Below are 19,307 nucleotides of genomic sequence, written 5' to 3' on the forward strand. Positions count from 1 at the left end.
TCTTATATGACTGGCCAACATGAGTTATTAAAAGACTTCAAGCCTAGGTGTGACATGCTCAGAATGGTGTTTTATGGAGGTCACTCTCAATGCTTTGAGAAGGGGAGATTGGAGTTGTAGACAACATTTTTAGCCAAAAGAGAATTTGAGAGGATGCTGGAGTATCCCAGCTGATAGAAAGAAAAAATTGTATATTGAAAATTGAACTTTAATCTAGACTCTCTGCAACATAGTGTAGCAGTTAAGAATACAGGCTCTAGAGTCCAATTCGAATTTCTTGGGTTCGAATCCTGATTTCTACCACTTCTTACTAGTGTGTCCTAACCTCTCTGCACTTTAGGTTTCTCTTCTGTAAATTCTCATAGGATTGATGTGAGGATTTAATGAGTTAATAAAATGTAAACAACTTAAAACAATTATTGAAATACTACAGGAATTATGTGAATGTTAACTATGAACTTTAACCACCTGAAAAATGATTTCTTATACCTCATGTATAAATGATGAGGTTATAACAATCTAATAACCAAAATATTCAATTCACTAGAGTGACCACAACCAGTCTTGATAAATGAGAATTTGTTAAACTTTTTTTAACCTTCACATCTAATAATGGAATTTTGAAAAATATTAGGGAAAGTACCTTTAAAATAATATTGCAGAGCATTTTATGAATATAATAGAAATACATATATTGTCGATATATTTGTAGATGTAATTGAACTTAAGAAAATTTATTTTATTCTTATCCACATAGTTACACAAAACTCTGTTGTGGTTTGTAAAATTTTCATGCAAATGAAACATAAATTGCATTGCTTTATTTAACCATTGCCCTGTTCTTATCCACTCTCTAGATATTATTCCTACTGGCTTGTTATTCTTTTGCACTTTCCTTATGTTTCCTTGTTCACATAATTTATCTCCACAGAACTCCAAGGAACAATGTTTTAGAGTACTATTAAATTCCAAACGACCTTGACAAATTTGAAAGTAGTCAAGTTTAAAGGAGCTATGATAAAAGTAATGATAGCTGTCATGTTTTAGAATTTACTGCTGTATTATTATTTAATCTTTACCCTAATTCCAATATTATAGTTTCTATTTTACAGATAAGGAAACTCAGACACAGAGAGGTTAAGCTGTCCATTATCTTTATTGAAATTTACATTTTAACAGCACAAGGATAAGCTTCAGAATGCAAGACTTAGGTTATATATATGAAAGAAATTTTGAGAACGTGGTCTGTTGTAGCTAATATTGAGATGTAAAAATCATATTTACTCCATCCATAAAAATTCTCAACTGTACTTCATAGCTCATTTATCAGAGTACATTTTTTGTCATAACACATCTTAAAAAAGAAAGCGATCACAAATCTTCAGAGGAAAGTGAAAGAAATAGGGTCCTTTCACTAAATTATATGCTTCATGAAAGCAGTTTCCAAATCTTTCATTCATAAAATAAATGATTTTAAATTAAGTCCAAATATATTTAATAAACAGAGTAGCAATTGGTTTTTGAACACCTACTCAGACTATAATAGTTTGCTAGAGTCTCTGAAACTACAAAGAGATATAACAATCTCTGCACTTAAGGATCATGTACTTAGGGAGAGTTCTAGTAACGAAAATCACATGAAATAGTAATTAATTAGGTATAAGAAGGATGCCTTAAACACCAAAACAATAAAATACTAAAATAGAAACTAATGGAAGTTGGGGACTCACTTCTTTCTATGCATTCTTAAAAAGAAGGCAAAATAAATATTAATGCTGATTGATTTGATGATTGAAAATGGGTGATTTATTGAGTGCATACCTTATGCCAGTCACTGATAAGCATATCACATATGTTGTCATTTAACATCAAGTCCTGTTAAAGAGATTAAATCCATAATCCCCCATATTCTAACTTGGGAATTTCAGAAAATTTCCTTTGCTGACTTTCTAAATCCATGTTTCTAAAGATCGATTCCTTAGATATTTATTGAATACCTACAATATGACAGGCCCTGGGCTGGGCTCCAGAGTTATGTCTTTGAGGAACTTTCTTATGGCAATCAGATTTAGAACCAAAATATAATGTGATGACACCTCTATAATTAAGGGATTTTCAAAGAGATTCATTTCAACAATATTTACTGAACTACTACCATGCTCTAGACCACTGTTCTAGAAATACATCACTGTTTTAGAAACGTATCACAAACAAAACTGTCACACACACAAAAATGCCTGCCTTGTGAAGTTTATTTTCCAGTGCCACTGAACCTCTGATGAAAAGATAATTAATTCCATTGCCTGGAAGAGTCAGTAGAAACTATAGAAGACTGATGCATTTAAGCTGGGCCTTGCAGGATGAGCTGAAATTTGCTGGGTCAACAAGGAGATGATGGACAGCACTGGTGGAAGTAGCAGGCTTCCCAAAAGCAGTGAAGTGGACAAGGGTGCCATAGTGCCTGTTCTTACACAAAGCTGGTTTCCTCTTAGATGATAAGAAATTATGGAATCGAAATCCTGTAAGATAGCAGGAAATCCCAGGACATTTCTAGGGTATATCATTTAATTTTCAGTCGTCTGAAGATGTTAGTTTTTCTGTTAATAATTGAAAAATTATAGCCCCAATTATATCAAGTGTGCTTTGAAAGTGGGAAAGAATTACCTTTGGACTTATTTGTGAAGTATCGGAAATGTCAACTAAAGGATGGCAGTTTATAGATATAAAGCTGCACAATTGCTTCTTCTCTTAGAAACAAATTATCAACCTGAAACAATAGGCTTCCACATTTAAAGACAGAATTTTTTTTTCTTTTAATGTACAAACTTATTTGGGAAAGAAGAGTAGTTGTAATGAAGGTGATAAATATACTACACTTTGGCACTCCATTTTTCCTACAGATAAAGTCAACTATTTGAAATAAAATTTATTTTAAAAATGAAACACATACAATTTTTATTGTATATATACAAAATCTCATGAATTACAATATAGAAGTACATTGTGATTTCCTGAATTACTTTAGTTTTCTACTTAAAATTAATTCGTACGTCTGCCAGCTGTAAAGTAATTAACAGATATTTCACTATGCCATACACTATACATGTTAAATAGGTTGTGCTCATTTATCACAAAGAATACCAGAGAAAAACCAGAAATTATTCAGGCACATTTTATGCTTTAAAAATTTAATGACTCAAATATAAAAAGTGTCAATTTTTAATAAATAGGCTCTAATAGAAATATACACTCTGAAAACCAGATCATCAATAAGGGTCTCTGGGTATTTTCCAGAGGTTGTGGCACGAGATGCTAAAAAGATACTGTTCTTTTGCTCTTAATGGTTCAAAGAAGGTGTGCCAGTTTGAATATATTGTGTCCCCCAAACGCCATTATCTTTGATATAATCTTGTGTGGGCAGATGTTATCAGTGTTGATTAGATTGAGTGTTTCTGTGTGGAGATGCATCCCACCCAACTGTGGGTGATGACTCTAATTGGATAATTTCCATGGAGTGTTGGCCCGCCCATTGGGTTAGCCTTGATCAGTGGAGCCATATAAATGAGCTGACTGGCAGAGGGAACTCAGTGTAGCTGTGAGTGACATTTTGAAGAGGAGCTACAGCCAAGAGGGACGCTTTGAAGAAAACACAGGAGCTGCAGATGAGAGACCATTTGAAGATGGCCATTGAAAGCAGACTCTTGCTCTGGGGAAGCTGAGAGAGGACAAATATACCAAGTGCAACTAAGAGTGATATTTTTGAGGAACTGCACCCCAGGGAGGAACGTCCTGGGAGGAAGCCATTTTGAAACCAGAACTTTAGAGCAGACGCCAGCCACGTGCCTTCCCAGCTAACAGAGGTTTTCCAGACACCACTGGCCAGCCTCCAGTGAGGGTACCCAATTGCTGATGTGTTACCTTGGACACTTTATGGCATTAAGACTGTAACTGTGTAACCAAATAAATCCCCTTTTATAAAAGCCAATCCATCTCTGGTGTTTTGCATTCCAGCAGCATTAGCAAACTAGAACAGAAGGTCATTCACATTGAATAAACGTGATAAAGAACAATCATACAAAAAATTGTGATAGTCATTTATTGTATTCCACTAGTTAATGATGTTTTTCAGACATTGTAAAATTTACATGCTAGGGAGCCTCTGTTCAGTAATGATGCATCTTGTAGTTAAAATAAAAACACAACTCACTTAAAGATGCAGCATAATAAAAGACTGAGGAGATAAGGGTACCTCATTGATTGAATGGCCCTATTCTAAAATTCTGAAAGTAATTTTGCCAGCAGATGTCACAAAGTCCAAAAGAGAGTGCGCCCACAGGCTGTGAGCAATTTAAAAAAATATTAGTGAGGAACAGAGAAAACAAAGGGAGAACATAAGCATTTAATTTTATGATATAGAACTTTTAAAAGGCTATACATTAACGAAAAGATTGTATATGTAAATATTCACAAATACATAAAATATTTCAGTTTTCCCATTCTTATCTGGAAATATTGTGCTACACTAACTAATTTGGTTATCAAATATTTCTAAGCTGCATATGTTGACTCTTATGCCAAAAAACATACCCATCTAAGGTTCTTTGAGCTACTAATCAGAATTCTATTTGAAGAAGGAATTTGGCACTCATAGATCATAACATGCTGCTACCCTGGAGGACTTTTTTGAAATCATTTGCATGCTAAACAGCAAAAGCAGTAGTTTAACCTGAAATACCAAATATAGTGATGTGTTGTCAATCCTATATTATAAGTTCTTTTCCTAAAGAAGAGCACTATAATTTCAAAAATAAATGTTGAACTTAAATGTGAATAGAAGCATCTGCTTCAAAGTGTTGTAAAATGCATTCTCTAATTCTGACTTGCTGAAAATTTACTGTGTTTTGTGAAGCAGAAGTCTTTGATTTCATTATTTGTTACATGGTCAGTGATAATGCCTTTTCATTGAGTATTCGGTGATATTTTCTGTCTTTCCATAAAATAAGCATTCCAAAAGCTGCTAACTTGCCACTCCATGTGCTGCATGTTAGACATTAACTAATGTGATTTCTCAAGCATCTCTTACATGTGACACACGTAGAACTAAATGCTTATGAGAGTCTTGATTCTAAGAGTTACAATTATAGGTTAGATCCTATTCTCCCTTTTTATTTGTGGTTAAGTTTTGATGTGGCCATGCTACATAGTCACATGATTTACAAACAGATGGATTAACCACTGACTTATGCCTCACATAAACATTATAAATTCATATGTGTACCTTCCAGATGCAGGGAAAATACAGAAACATTTCATAATGGATTATTCAGACGATTTTTAGTGGGGATAAACCAACCCAATGTAAAAACAGCTTTTACATATGGTATCCATAGCTGTAACATTTTGCAGAAATTGCTCAGATGAAGCAAAGATGTCCTTGACAACGACCAAAAAAATAACAAAACTATTTATAGCTAGAGCTGTCAAATTTAGAGTAAACCTTTTGCCTCTAACCACATTTGCTGCAGAATTCTTCTGGCTAATTGTAGGCTACTTCTGCTTTGCATAGAGACATCTGCAGTCTGGCACACCCTGTAATTATATGGGAAGGGATCACGAATGATTTTGTTGATAGTGTATTATAGCGATATCCTTTGGTTGGCAATAGGAGGATTGCATTGTTTCAATCTAAGGAACAAAAAGTGAAACTTTTAAGGAAGTAAAACGGTCCACAGAATAAACCATGCAAGTGTTTTATGATACTATTTCATATTTTTTCTTAACTGCTTAAAGAGACCCTTTATATTTGTGCATGGGTGCGTGTGTGTAGAAGAGACATCTCTACACAGCTGGGATTATTTCCTCCAGCATACATTTGAAATGAGTCATCATTGCCATGGCCATAGTTCAGGCCCTTATCACCTCTCAATTACTTATTGCAGAAGTTTCTTAGCGCAAAATTTCTTAGTGCAAAAGTCTTGTAGCCAGGCTGCATCAAGACTCCTTATTTGTCATTCTATCCTGTACTCTAACCATTATAGCAATCTTTCCAAATCCCTGCCTCTATCATGTAACACATCCTCTCAAAAAGCTTCAATGACTCCCAATCCCTTTTAGAACAGAGGCCAGGCCCCTTTACCAGGCTTCCAAGAACTTCCAAAGCTGCTCCCAAACTTCTCTTCTAATCATGTCACTTCCTTATAGTGCTATAGCGTTGTAGTGTTTGAAAATGCCCGTGACCACCCAAATTCAGATTGTCTAGGTGTGAGGTCCAGTAACATCACTTACCAGCTATGTGATGAGGGCAAGTAGTTTAATAGATCCATGGTTCAATATCTTCATCTATAAAGTGGGTCTAATAATAGCACCTGAATTTAGGGTGGTTGCAAAAAGGTAACATATTGATGATACAAGTAAAACAGTTGAGTAAACACCCGGCACATAGTAACCACCCAGAAATTGATAGCCGTTTATCGTGGTGGTTGTCACTTTTCCTCCAGGAGGAAATCTTTCCTCCAGGAGCATATTGTCTAGCAAGGAGTGTTTTAATTAGTTTTTTTTAAAATTTTCATAGTTTTAGACTGATTTTTGCTGTCTAATATATTACTCTCCAAATTTTAAAAATATTACCTGCTCAAGCCTTGAAGGACTTCAACTGGAGTCCTCTGCCTATGTCAGATTGAGCCTACCCATCTCTCAAGTCTCAGTTCAGTTCCCACCTATATGGTAAAACCACTGATCACATCATACATATGCTCCCTGTTCTGAGTCTTCTGCTGAAACTTGCTTCTGACGCATTCTTGTGTTTACCGTCACATTATCTTATCTTATTGTCTTTGCACATGCATGTGCCTTGTGCCCACAGCAGGGCTACACACTTTGTAAAGTAGAAAACTGAACCCCACATTTTTATACCCTCTACAGTAACTTGAGTATTATAGCATTTGATAAATGTTAATTGATTGATCCAAATGGTTTCTGAACTTTATGATGAATGTGGTTCCCTTCATTTATAGAAAAATCTACCATAGAAAACAATTCACTTAAATAGCAATAATCTTTGACCAAAATATTATTATACAAATTCTATGTATTTTTGTAAATGGTAATATCTTTTCAGTGATATCATGTTACAATGATACTCATAAGTATATGTATCCAAAATTGGTTGCAAAAAATAATGTATTCCCCAAATTCACATATCACATATAATATGTGCCTATTATAGTGTAGCTAATTGTTCAAAGATTTAATTTTATAAATTGTGATCAGCTATGGCAATAATTTATTTCCTGTATACAATTTTATTTTAAAATAAAAAATGTCTTTATTCATTAGATGGTGAATCTGTTTGTGTTTGAAAATATGTGACTTGACTTTGCCATCTAGTTAATATCATGGGTGCATCAGTGACTGTTTCACTGAATTGTGTGCTGCAAGAACCACCACCAAGGCTAAGAATTTGATCTCCTTATGGCCTGGTTAGTTTTGCTCTGTTTTGCAGCTACAGCCTGTCCTCTTTACCACAGCTGGCTGACTCTCAAATTTGTGGTCACTCAGAGGAGTGACCCACTGACAGTGGGTCATTTGTGTCAGCTTTGTGTTCAAAGGGCAGTGTGTTGAGAGGCTGCATGCTGGAGAGCCAATTGCATGCTGGACTTCAAAGACTGAAGATAAGACATCTGGCACTTATGACTTAGAAAGTTAATCTTGGTGTAAACTGAAGGCCCACAGCAAGAAATGGAAGAAAAGGAGAGCAGATGTGAAACAAAGATGAAAAACAAAGGGAAAAATTTGGAAAGAACCTAAGAATTGAACAAATCTGGAATAAAACAAAAATAGCATGGAAGGATATAAACATATTAAAATGCAATAAATGAAGAGATGAAAGATTCAGGAAGGATTTTGAAACAAAGGAAGTTAAGAAACAAAAGGTTCATATAAAGGAAGTGTGCAATTGCCATCACATAGTTTAATAAGTGGGATAGAAATATATTTTTAATGGTACAGACAGTAATGTATTCATATATTTATTCAAACAATTAAACTTATAAAATGGTGAATAGTATGCGTTTATGATATGTACCCACTAAGACAAGTTGACCAGTGAGTCACAGCTGGAATTAACCATTTTCCCATCTCCTTCAACGTTTTGGCTTCACTACTTATTGAGAACCTCTTATGTGCTAGATGCTTTTTTGGCTAACATGGTTCCTGCCTCCTCTGAGACTGCAGGGGTGGAGTAGGCTCAGAGAAGTACAGTACTGATGCTATTAAAGTACACGACGACAAGTATTTTGATACAGGTCTGTATGCAGAGGGTTACACATAAGAGAGAGAACCCTCCCTTATCCTGTGAGTGAGCAAGGAAAGCTTCCCAGAGGAGATGACGCTTAAACTGAAGAATGATGCTTTAAAAAATGACTGAAACACTAAAATCTGTCACAAAAAGTAGCTTGTTCTTATTCCATTTATTTACTTAGTAAGTTATTGAATCACCTGGAGAGGGTCTGAGAACCATTGAGAGTTTTACAATCTAATCTGGAACTTGCAGGCTACTGCAGACAACAAATAGGGTCATAGCAACATTAGTTTCACATTGTTTTCAAGATGAAAAAAAAAAGTTTTGCATAGTAAACATAGAACATTCCCCCTTAAAAATGAAATTGGAAATGAGAAAATAATTAAGTTGACCAAAATTTACATGTATAACTTTCAGATCATTTTATTCAAAAGACTGTGTAAAGATTGGTTGAGATTGCTGTATTATTTATTAAAAGGCATTTTATATTTCATATTTTGGTCTAATGACATCACTAATGTTTTTATGGGCATACTTACTGAAGTGTACAGACATTTCTGTAATGAATTATTGAAATTTCACATGAAGCACTAACTTCCATCACAGTATTCTATTAATAAACTTCCAGAAAATTTTAATTTGAAGATAGAATATATATTGCCTAAAAACTTAAAAATATTTTAATTGAATGCTTCATAATATAAGAATAATTGAAAATCTATTATTTCATATTAAGTTGAGCTGGCATATAAAATAATTTCTCTTCCTTTATGCACAGATGTTGATGTGCATGTAAAAATCTATGAGCAGACCAGTAACTTTGTCCGATGTGACCATTAACTGTTCCGGAAAACACAGCTGGCAGTTCTCTGAGGTTTGTCATTAGAATGTGAGAGCCACACAGATATTACACAGACTCTTGAAAGACTGTTTGGTTTACTTTGAGAGCTATTGCTCCAGATTAGTGTGGCAGAAAAATGAAATTTCAGCAATTCTTTTATGCATTTTTCATTTTTATGATGAGCCTTCTCCTTATCAATGGACAGAGACCAGTTAATTTGGCAATGAGGAGAAAACTGCACAGACACAACTGCCTTCAGAGGAGATGTATGCCTCTCCATTCACGAGTGCCCTTCCCCTGAGAAGTTCTCTAGCTGACTTCACTGGCCTGCCAGCAGAAAGAGAAGTGAAGGAAAGACACCCACCCACCGTGCCTAAAGAACTTCATTAAGGCAATAGTGTGATTGCATAGAAGAAGTTCCTCTATTAAAAGGAATGACTTGAAAGCACCTGGGATGGTTTATTAGTTTCATAGGATTCTCTTCTTCCTTGTTTGTCTTTAGAGGGAAAATGGCAAATTCTAAAAGTGATTCTAGCCTAAAACACAATTGTTTTCCTGCGTAACAAAAATCTCTCATATTCTTTTTCTTCACATCATGATTCTCACATGGCTTTAAAAGAAATATGCTTTTAAAGTTGTAAAAATCTCCAATAGTAAAAATTATAATAATTAAAAAAATTTCATTCATATTCCTATAATTCTCCAAAAGTTTTTAAATGGCTGTCTATATATGAGTGATTTTTTTTTTTTTAAACAAATCTGAATTCAACTGACTTGGTCATCTGGATTTGTGGAATAGGGAGAAAATAATTGGTTCATTGACTATTTTTGTAGACAGACTAAGAAGGAAGGTAATAATTGCTCCCAATTTTATGATAGGTTTTAAAGTTTATGAAAGTTTTACTTTTTATTTTATAAGTAATATGCATTTGAAGTGGAAAAAGAAAGGATAAAATACCAATTGTAGTTCATGTTATTTTAAAACCAAAATGTTCATTTCTGAATCTTTCTCATCATGTAAATTAACGTTAAGGTTTAATTTCCTTTGTAGTTTTGTTTTTTGTCCTTGATATTTTGTATGTATAGATAGATATAGTCTTTTGTATCTAACAGATGAGTGTTCATCATTCTGCTAGGTTTTAGTATTGTGCTGTTCAACCTGTGGTAGTGAGACACATAAATAAAAGTCAGAAGGAAATCAAGGATAGGATTGTCCACAAAATAAACTATTTCAACTAAATCTTAATTGTATTAATATCTCTGTGTTTCCATATCTCAACATTGTTAAATATGCTCTTAATTTGTATTTATTGAAAGACTGTAAGCTCAGTGACACAAAATTTTTATTATTTTACTGTAAATTATTTTCAGTAATGAAACTCATAAGAGTCACAACTAATAGTTCTTGCATTTTTTTTAATTTTTAAAGACAATATGTTAGCTAGAAGTTTTACTTTGTAAACATTATAGCATAGGAGAAGCCATAAACAATTAAACCTGTATTTTTGTTAAAATAAAAGGTTAGTATTAATAAAGAGGGATTACAAAATGGAAATTATAAAAAAAAAAAAAAAAAAAAAAAAAAAAAAATCTATGAGCAGAAATGTGGCCTCTCTCTCTAAGCCAACCCTGCAGGTAAACTCACTCTCCTCTCCCCTACGTGGGACATGACTCTCAGAGGTGTAAAATCTCCCTGCCAATGTGGGACATGACTCCCATGGATGAGCCTGGACCTGCTGGCCTTGAAGGATTGAGAAAAACTTCTGGACCAAAAAGGGAAAAATATGTGAAACAAAATAAAGTTTCAGTAGCTGAGAGATTTCAAATGGAGTTGAGAGGATATTCTGGAGGTTATTCTTGTGCATTATATACATATCCCTTTTTAGATATTAGTGTATTAGAATAGCTAGAAGGAAATACCTGAAACTGTTGAACTGCAAATCAGTAATCTTGTTTCTTAAAGAAGATCGTGTAATTATATGGCTTTCATGGTGTGACCATGAGATTGTGTAAACCTTGTGGCTCATACTCCCTTTATCCAGTGTATGGACAGATGAGTAGAAAAATGGGAACAAAAAAAAAATGAATAATGGAGGGGTGGATATGAGATATTTGGGATGTTCTTTTTTACTGTTATTTTTATTTTTATTCTTTGGAATAATGAAAATGTTCAAAAATTGATTGTGGTTATGAATGCACAACTATATGATGATACTGCTATCAACTGTACACTTCTGATGATTGTTTAGTATGTGACTATATCTCAATAAAATTGCATTAAAGTAAATCTAAGAGCAAAAAGAAAATATACATATTAGCAGTGAAAATAGCAAGATTCTAGCGTTCAACAACCACATTTACAAAAGGCAGATTTTCACTAAGAAAGGAATTTTCTGGAGTTTATAAACATATTCTCAAAACTGTATTAAATTTAAACTTTTCAAAGAATTTCATGAAAGCCAAAGAAAGTTGTATAGACAGAATTAAGCAATAGTGCACAGTAGTTCTTCTTATTTATTTACAGAGAGGATGTATTTTTCTGTTGATCCCAATTTAATTGAGGTAAATATATTGGCCAAATAGTAAATGCTCTAGGCTTATGAATAAAAACAATAACTTGTCAACTATATCTGTACCAATGAGGCAGATCTTCATGAATGAAGGCATTGATTTAACTTACATAGAATCCAGAAGTTTAGGAAATTAAAGCTCATATAAACATCTACTTTAGGGGAAAAATACATATGTGAGTAGCCATAAGAGCTGTTATAAATCAAGCAAAACACCACCAACAATACCAAAAACAAAAAATAAATAAGAATAACACCATCAAATCATTGCCAGAAGTATAATATAGATTTGCAGCCCAAGTCCATAGTGTAATGCCCAGTGCAGCCAAAAAACTTGGTATAATTTCTTATCCAGGAAAGAAAAAAAAAATCTCAGCAAATTTTGAAGGAGTGTGTGTAAAATCCGTAGCTTATTGTGAAATCAATTTGATCAGTTTGTCTGACTGTCTTATTGTTAAATAAAGATACTCTGCATTTACTTTTGTTTTTTCTTTTTTATTAATAAATTATGTTTTAAAAAATTAGTATACCATATTCTACATATTCCAGCCTGCTAGAATTGCTTATATCTTAGCTACCTCTGAAAAGGTCTGAAAATTTTTTATTTAGCATAATAATTTTTATTTCTGTCTTTGCTCTTTCCCAAAAGTCTAAGTAGAACACTATTTCTTAAAAGTTTGTAAAGTGTATTTGAACAGATTGAACTCTATTACACTTCATCGCTTCCTTTAAACAAGTGATGTAATGAAGTCTTTTCCTTTTAAGATGTTTGTTGAGACATTCACGCATGTTGCTCGGCAACCCCAAAACTTGTTAAAAGCGCACATCTATCGTCATGCTCTGGACGTGTACTTGATGTTGGTGCTTCATGTCATTAGGAAACCCATAAGAGAATAATTTTCCATGTTTACAGTGGATTTTGAAAATCTTTAGGTATTTTCAATGCAAGGGGAATACTTGAGCCAGTGTGCATACCCAGTGGGTTTAAGCTCCAAGTGTGAGATTTAAAATACTGCTTCATAGTATTTAACAAAAACAGTAATCAGTTATTTTTGCTTGTGTTCAGCTACTAATTTAAAACAAAGTTTGCAAAATCTTATACTCCTTTCTGAACAAATTAATCAGTTTGACTGAGGGGAACTTCCAGAAAATAAGTGGAGCAAAGCCTGAGGTAACCTCTTATCTCCATACAGACATCCCAGGGAAAAAAAAAGAATTACAGAGGAAAATTTGCTTTCAGGATAAAGTTTTCATTGGAACTTCTGATTCTGATCCCAGGGTAGTACCTCACGAGATGTAAATCCCAGAAGAAATGCCACCCATGCACCACAAATGGAAAAATATTCTGGCTTTCCCCCACCATCACAAGAAGTTGGCTGGCATGATCAGTCCCTACTTTCACCAAAGGCGAACTGGAGTTATCAAGTACAAATATGAACAAATAAACCAAAATTGCCAAACATTTGATGAAAACCCTTGGCCAAAGAGAAGTTCCAAACTCAACAGAAGAATTAGCAACCAGAATGAGTTAACAGCAAAAACAGAGTACAATTTAAAATTGCTACTTAATGTACTTACAGTCAAGAGGATACTGCATCCTTAAAACAGGCTGATATGAAAAAGGAAGAGAAATTTGCAAAATTAAAAATATGGTATAAAACATTTACTCTCTCAACTCCTTTGTTGCAAACCTATTACATGCTAGAAACTGGAAGTGAAAGTCTATATTTCACAAACTCCTCTACCTCATGGGTTCTGTGTGGGATCTAGTTAGCTTCTTCAAAGGACACACGGTATGTGAGATTTGGAAAGCAGAAGTAAACATGTTGGGGTGGAAGCCACACTTTAGAAGCTTTTGTTGTATCTGTTGGCAGGAAGTATTTGGCTTTTCTGAGGCAGCTCTATCTGAGGTCCAAGTCTCTGTTCTTTGGCTTCATGGGCATTCGGAGGGAGCATGTGACATCTGTTTTCTGGTGTATGTCAGGACTGAGGCTGCCTGGTCTTCTAGCCAGCAGAGGATGTAATCGCACATTATCCCAGGATCGTGGCTGAGGCATTTTGAACCTGGAGCCAGCAACTGTGATAGCAGATTTCTATTCATGGCAGAGGCAGCAGCCCCCTTGCCTGGCCAATTCTAGTATGTTGTTCTGGGACTTGTTCCTGGGTTTTCCAGTTGCAGAATCCTGACCTTCAGATGCTTGTGCAAGTATCTAACAATCTCTATTTAATTTTTTTTTTCTGCTTAAACTAGTTAGGGTGAAATGAAATCCTGATTGATACAAGTGGTCATTTAAATAATACAATTTCGTATGTATCTGCTTGAGAGCCAGATAGATATATTTGATGACTGAATGATGAGCTGGAAGATTCAAAGTAAAGTTCTCTTTAAAATGCAACGCAAAGAGACCTGGAGATGGGAAATATGGAAAAAAAAGCTGAAGCATGAAAGATAAATCTACAAGTTCTAACATTTGTAGGAATACTGGAAGAATAATAAACAAAGAAATAAAAGAAAATTCCATGTTGAAAACAAGCTGAACACACACACACACACACACACACATATTTGTCCTCCAAGGCAAAGAGAAAATTCTGAAGGCATCTATTTTTAAAGTTAGTATTACATAAAGAAACAGTTGTAAAATTGGCAACATACTTCTCTGTAGCAGCATTGGATGTTAGAAGAAAATGGGGCAACTACCTTCTATGTTCCAAAGACAAAACTTTTGAACCTAGGTTTCTAGACTCTGCCAAACTAACAATCAAGTTTGTGGCAAAAGAGACAATTTTCAGAGTCACGTCTCAGAAAATGACTACCTTCAGACCTTTTCTATTAGAATTACTTGTTAATTATTACAAGAAAGTTTTATACCAGTAATATGAAATAAACCCAAGAAATATGAAGATACTAAAAAAAATAAACAGTAATAAGAACTGGAAGTAGTTATAATCATACTAAGTGATGAAGCATTAGTATAAAAATTTAAAAAATGGCAGGAAAAATAAGGAAGAAAACATATAGCTACTTATGATAAATATGAATGGTTAAATTTATCTATTAAAATAGATATTATGTCCATCAACTGTTGTGAGCATACATGGAACCATTAAAAATAATATAAAGCGGATTTATATTGTCCTCCAGGTCAAACATGAAGTGAAAAAAAAAAAAGTAGCAGAGAAATATGTAATTAGGATCACAATTATATTTAAACATTGTGTATATGTACATATGTATAAATGTGAAAGCATAGAAAATGGGCTAGAAAGTATAGGTCACATTTTTAACGTTTCCCTCTGGGGTAGGAATTGAGGTAGGGTAGGAGTGGGGGTGGGAACTGCAGTGAATAATGTTTTTGCAAAAAATTATTTTTCCTATACTTGTGGCATTAAAAGTAAGAAATATCTTGCTAGTTTCCAAAGATATGATTCTATCAATAAGAAATAGTTTGATCTCAGAAAAGGAAAATTATTACATATGTAATCATAAAACTCCTAGGTGACCATTTCTACAAAGAACCTGGTACATGAAGTCAAAGGGTTGGTATAGTACATCAGAATTTGAGAATAAGACTAAAAGAAAAAAAAAAAGGATACTCTCTTTGAGATAATACTTCATTTAAAATATTAGCAAAGTTTTCCCCAAAGCAACTCACCCTGGAAGATGATTTGTAAATGGCTGTGGATAAAATTTTTCCAATCTAGAACCAACATGTAAACTATAATAGAGGGAAAATAAAATGTAAAATCAGTAGTAAGTCCAGAAATAGAATTAAGGAATAAGAATATAATGATGTAACTTTAGCAGTAAAGGAAAATGAATCACTCTAATGTGGGAAATGAGGCTATCACAATTTAAAAACAGTATCTTTTAATACCATCCTTTTTCTTGGTGCAGTATAAACCAGGCTACATCTGGTTATCTATTTTGTTTCACAATAAGATTTTTCTAAGTTAGTAGAGAAAGTGCTGGTTAGCCAAGACAAGTATTTTGGTCCTCATGCCAGGTATATTTCTCAGTGGCAATTAATAAATTGGAGACTGTGCAATCACTCTGATGAATTGTGTCAGTGTGAATCCATTCCCTTTATCCCAATTATCAAGGGAGAAATTGATATATTCAGATGAGAGTAAGGATGGTCCCTTGTTGACCCTGTCAGATACCATGTTATTCTCAACCTGGAACTGTCAGTGCTCCACCCAGATTCCCTTCAGATTAGAGGCACTCACTCCCCAACTACCAGCAGCAAGTCCCATCTCTGTCAAAAGAAGATGTTTGCCCAAAGTTAGACCCCAATCCTGTGGGCAGAGTGTATACAATGACTGGTTGATATTGGGAGATGGAAGGCACACAGATCCATCCCCTTTGCCCCAGCTGAGACATCTCTGAAGACCATCCCACTCCAGAGCTAACTAGCGGATTAGCGGAAGCATCTGTTCCAGCTGCATTACCACTCAGCTTCTTTCTCTGTCCCTTTCTGCTTCCCCCACCCTTCCCAGGTGCTGATTCCTAGAGTTCCCCTCAAAACCTCCCCTAGGCAGATATTCATTGTAGAATCTACTTACTGGGGAACCCAATCTAAAACAATCACGCTTTCTAAACCATCCTAAGTTCAAAAGTGTTCAGTTTACTTTATTCCAGTTTTATTTCTTTATATAAATATTATTTTCATTTAAAAGTGTTTTTTACAAAAGTGGTAAATATTCATTATAGAAATGTAAAATGATACAGCAGAAAAGCAAAAAGATAGTAATAAAATTAGTACACAAAGAGGGCACTGATAACATGTTCTTCCATATATTATTATTTTTCTTACAAAAATGAAATCTAATGAAAACTGCTTCATGATCTGTATTTTACCTTAATTATGAAATTCTCCCCCTTATTATATATGTTTATATATTTTTAATGTAATTCTATTGAGATATATTCACACACCATACAATTCATCCAAAGTACACAATCATTGGTTCACAATATCATCACATAGTTGTGCATTCATCACCATGATTATATTTAGAACGTTTGCATTACTCCAGAAAAAGAACTAAAAAGAAAAAAGAAAACCCCAAATATCCCTTACCTCTCCCCCCGCCATTGACCACTAGCATTGCATTCTGTCCAATTTTAAGACTTGCAATAGAAGTAGGTTAACTAAGTATTGTCATATATATATATTATGTGTGTTTGTGTGTGTGTGTGTGTGTGTAAATATATATATATACAGAGAGAGAGAGAGAGAGAGATTGGTGGAACAGAGAACACAAAACATCCAAAAGTAGATCCGTACAAACGGACAACTGACATTTTTTTTTTTTGGCTTTATAGTTATACAATCATTATCAAAGATCAGCGCTACTGGATTACAGTTCAACAACTTCAGATATTTCCTTCTGGCTATTTTAAAACAATTGACACTAAAAAGAAGTATCTATATAGTGAGTCAGCAGTCACAGTCATTTATTTAATCCAAATTTCTCTGTTATACCTCCTCCCTCTCATTTGATCATTCTCTCAATCTTTAGGAAAATCTGGGCAAGGACCATTTTAACTTCTTCTTGCTGGAAAGGGGTGTTGATCTGATGGGGTAGAGGAATGAAACTTGTTGATGGTCTTGGAGAGACTGGTACCCCTGGGTTTCAGGGATTATCTGGCATAGGATTAATCTGGAGGCTTAAATTTTCTGAAATAATAAATTTACTAAGAAAAACTTTTATAGAGACTTAGATAGAGCCCAAGGCACTCACTAGGGTTTTCAGAAGTACTGTTGGTTGCGGCTTGGCATACTATAGTACTTTGCAGTATCTTATGCAAGCTTTAGCTTGCCTAAGGGTAACCTCAAGAATGACCTCTTGACTCTATTTGAAATATCTCAGCCACCAAAACTTTATTTTGTTCCATTTCATTTCCCCCTTTTGGTCAAGAAGGCATTCTCAATCCCACAATGCCAGGGCCAGGCTCATCCCTGCGAGTTATGTCCCACATTGCCGGAGAGATTTATACCCCTGGGAGTCACATCCTATGTAGGGGAGGTAGTGAGTATATTTGCAGATTTGGCTTAGAGACAGAGGCCACATCTGAGCAACAGAAGAGACTCTTTGGGGGGTGACTCATAGGCATAATTACAAACAGGTCTAGCTTCTCCATTGCAGAAGCTTCATAGGTTTCATAAGGACAAGCCTCAACATTTGAAGGCTTGGCTTATAAAATTGGAAGTCCCTAATGCTTGATAGAATATCAGGAAGTCCCCACATTTTCCCCTAGTCCATCAAGGGGACTTTGCAAGTACAATTATAAGTAGGCTCAGCCTCTCCTTTGCAGCAACAAGTTTCACAAGGGCATGACTCAAGAAGGGCTCATACTACCAAACTGTCAGCCTCAGTGTTTGCAAGAACACCAGTAACAACCCAGGTGGGGATGTCCAACATTTCCACATTCTTCCCCAGTTATCCAGGGTTCCCTGCATATATATCCTCATTCTCTGCCCAAATTACTTAGGGATGTATCAAAATTTCACACTAACCTCTACAAATGTACCAGATCTCTGCACTTAGTCTTATCTAGCTTCCCTTGTTATGTGATGGATTGCTTTTCTCTTGCTCTTTCAGAATTCCTTCTTTGTCTTTGACATTTGGCAATCTGATTAGTGGGTGTCCTGGAGTAGGTCTATTTGAATATTCTGTTTAGGGTATGCTGTGCTGCTTGGACCTGTAATTTTATGTCTTTCATGAGAGTTGGGAAATTTTCAGTGATTATTTCCTCCATTATTCTTTCAGTCCCTTTTCTCTTCTATTCGTTTGTGACAACCGTGACATGTATATTCATGTGCTTCATGTGTCATTCAATTCCCTGAGGCCCTGCTTGTATTGTTCCATTCTTTTCCCTGTGTGCCAGTTTGAATGTATTGTGTCCCCCAAACACCATTATCTTTGATGTAGTCTTGTGGGGCAGATGTTTTGGTGCTGATTAGATTTGCTTGGAATGTGCCCCACCCAGCTGTGGGTGATGACTCTGATGAGATATTCCCATGGAGGCATGGCCCCACCCATTCAGGTTGGGCCTTGATCAGTGGAGCCATATAAATGAGCTGACTCAAAGAGAAGGAACTCAGTGCAGCTGTGAGTGATGTTTTGAAGAGGAGCTATAGCCAGGAGAGACACTTAAAGAAAGCACAGGAGCTGCAGATGAGAGACATTTTTCAGATGGCCGTTGAAAGCAGACTCTTGCTCCAGAGAAGCTGAGAGAGGACGACTATCCCAAGTGCAACTAAGAGTGACATTTTGAAGAACTGCAGCCTAGAGAGGAACGTCCTGGGAGAAAGCCATTTTGAAACCAGAACTTGGAGCAGATGCCAGCCTCATGCCTTCCCAGCTAACAGAGGTTTTCTGGACACCATTGGCCATCCTCTAGTGAAGGTACCCGATTGTTGATGTGTTACCTTGGACACTTTATGGCCTTAAGACTGTAACTCTGTAACCAAATAAACCCCCTTTATAAAAGCCAATCCATTTCTGGTGTTTTGCATTCCAGCAGCACTAGCAAACTAGAACACCTGTCTGCTCTTTTGTGTAGGATTTCAGATGTCCCATCTGATCC

The 19,307-nt window shown here is 35.2% G+C and overlaps 2 protein-coding genes across 6 annotated transcripts in view; both read left to right on the top strand.

Annotated features, from left to right (window-relative positions):
- The window catches only part of CFAP299 (cilia and flagella associated protein 299), a 767,377-nt gene that overhangs the window by 589,357 nt on the left and 158,713 nt on the right, over window positions 1-19,307 (top strand). The gene's annotated exons all lie outside the window — the stretch shown is intronic.
- LOC119529572 (apelin receptor early endogenous ligand) lies at window positions 9,277-9,441 on the top strand. Its single transcript, XM_037830082.1, has one exon. It carries the CDS (start codon window positions 9,277-9,279, stop codon window positions 9,439-9,441), a length of 165 nt encoding a protein of 54 aa, XP_037686010.1.

Source organism: Choloepus didactylus, chromosome 3 (genome assembly GCF_015220235.1).
Source record: "Choloepus didactylus isolate mChoDid1 chromosome 3, mChoDid1.pri, whole genome shotgun sequence".
NCBI classification, from domain to species: Eukaryota; Metazoa; Chordata; class Mammalia; order Pilosa; family Megalonychidae; genus Choloepus; species Choloepus didactylus.

Bases quoted from the DNA above. Each gene is read 5' to 3' on its own strand.
- LOC119529572 (XM_037830082.1), top strand. From the start codon at position 9,277: ATGAAATTTCAGCAATTCTTTTATGCATTTTTCATTTTTATGATGAGC.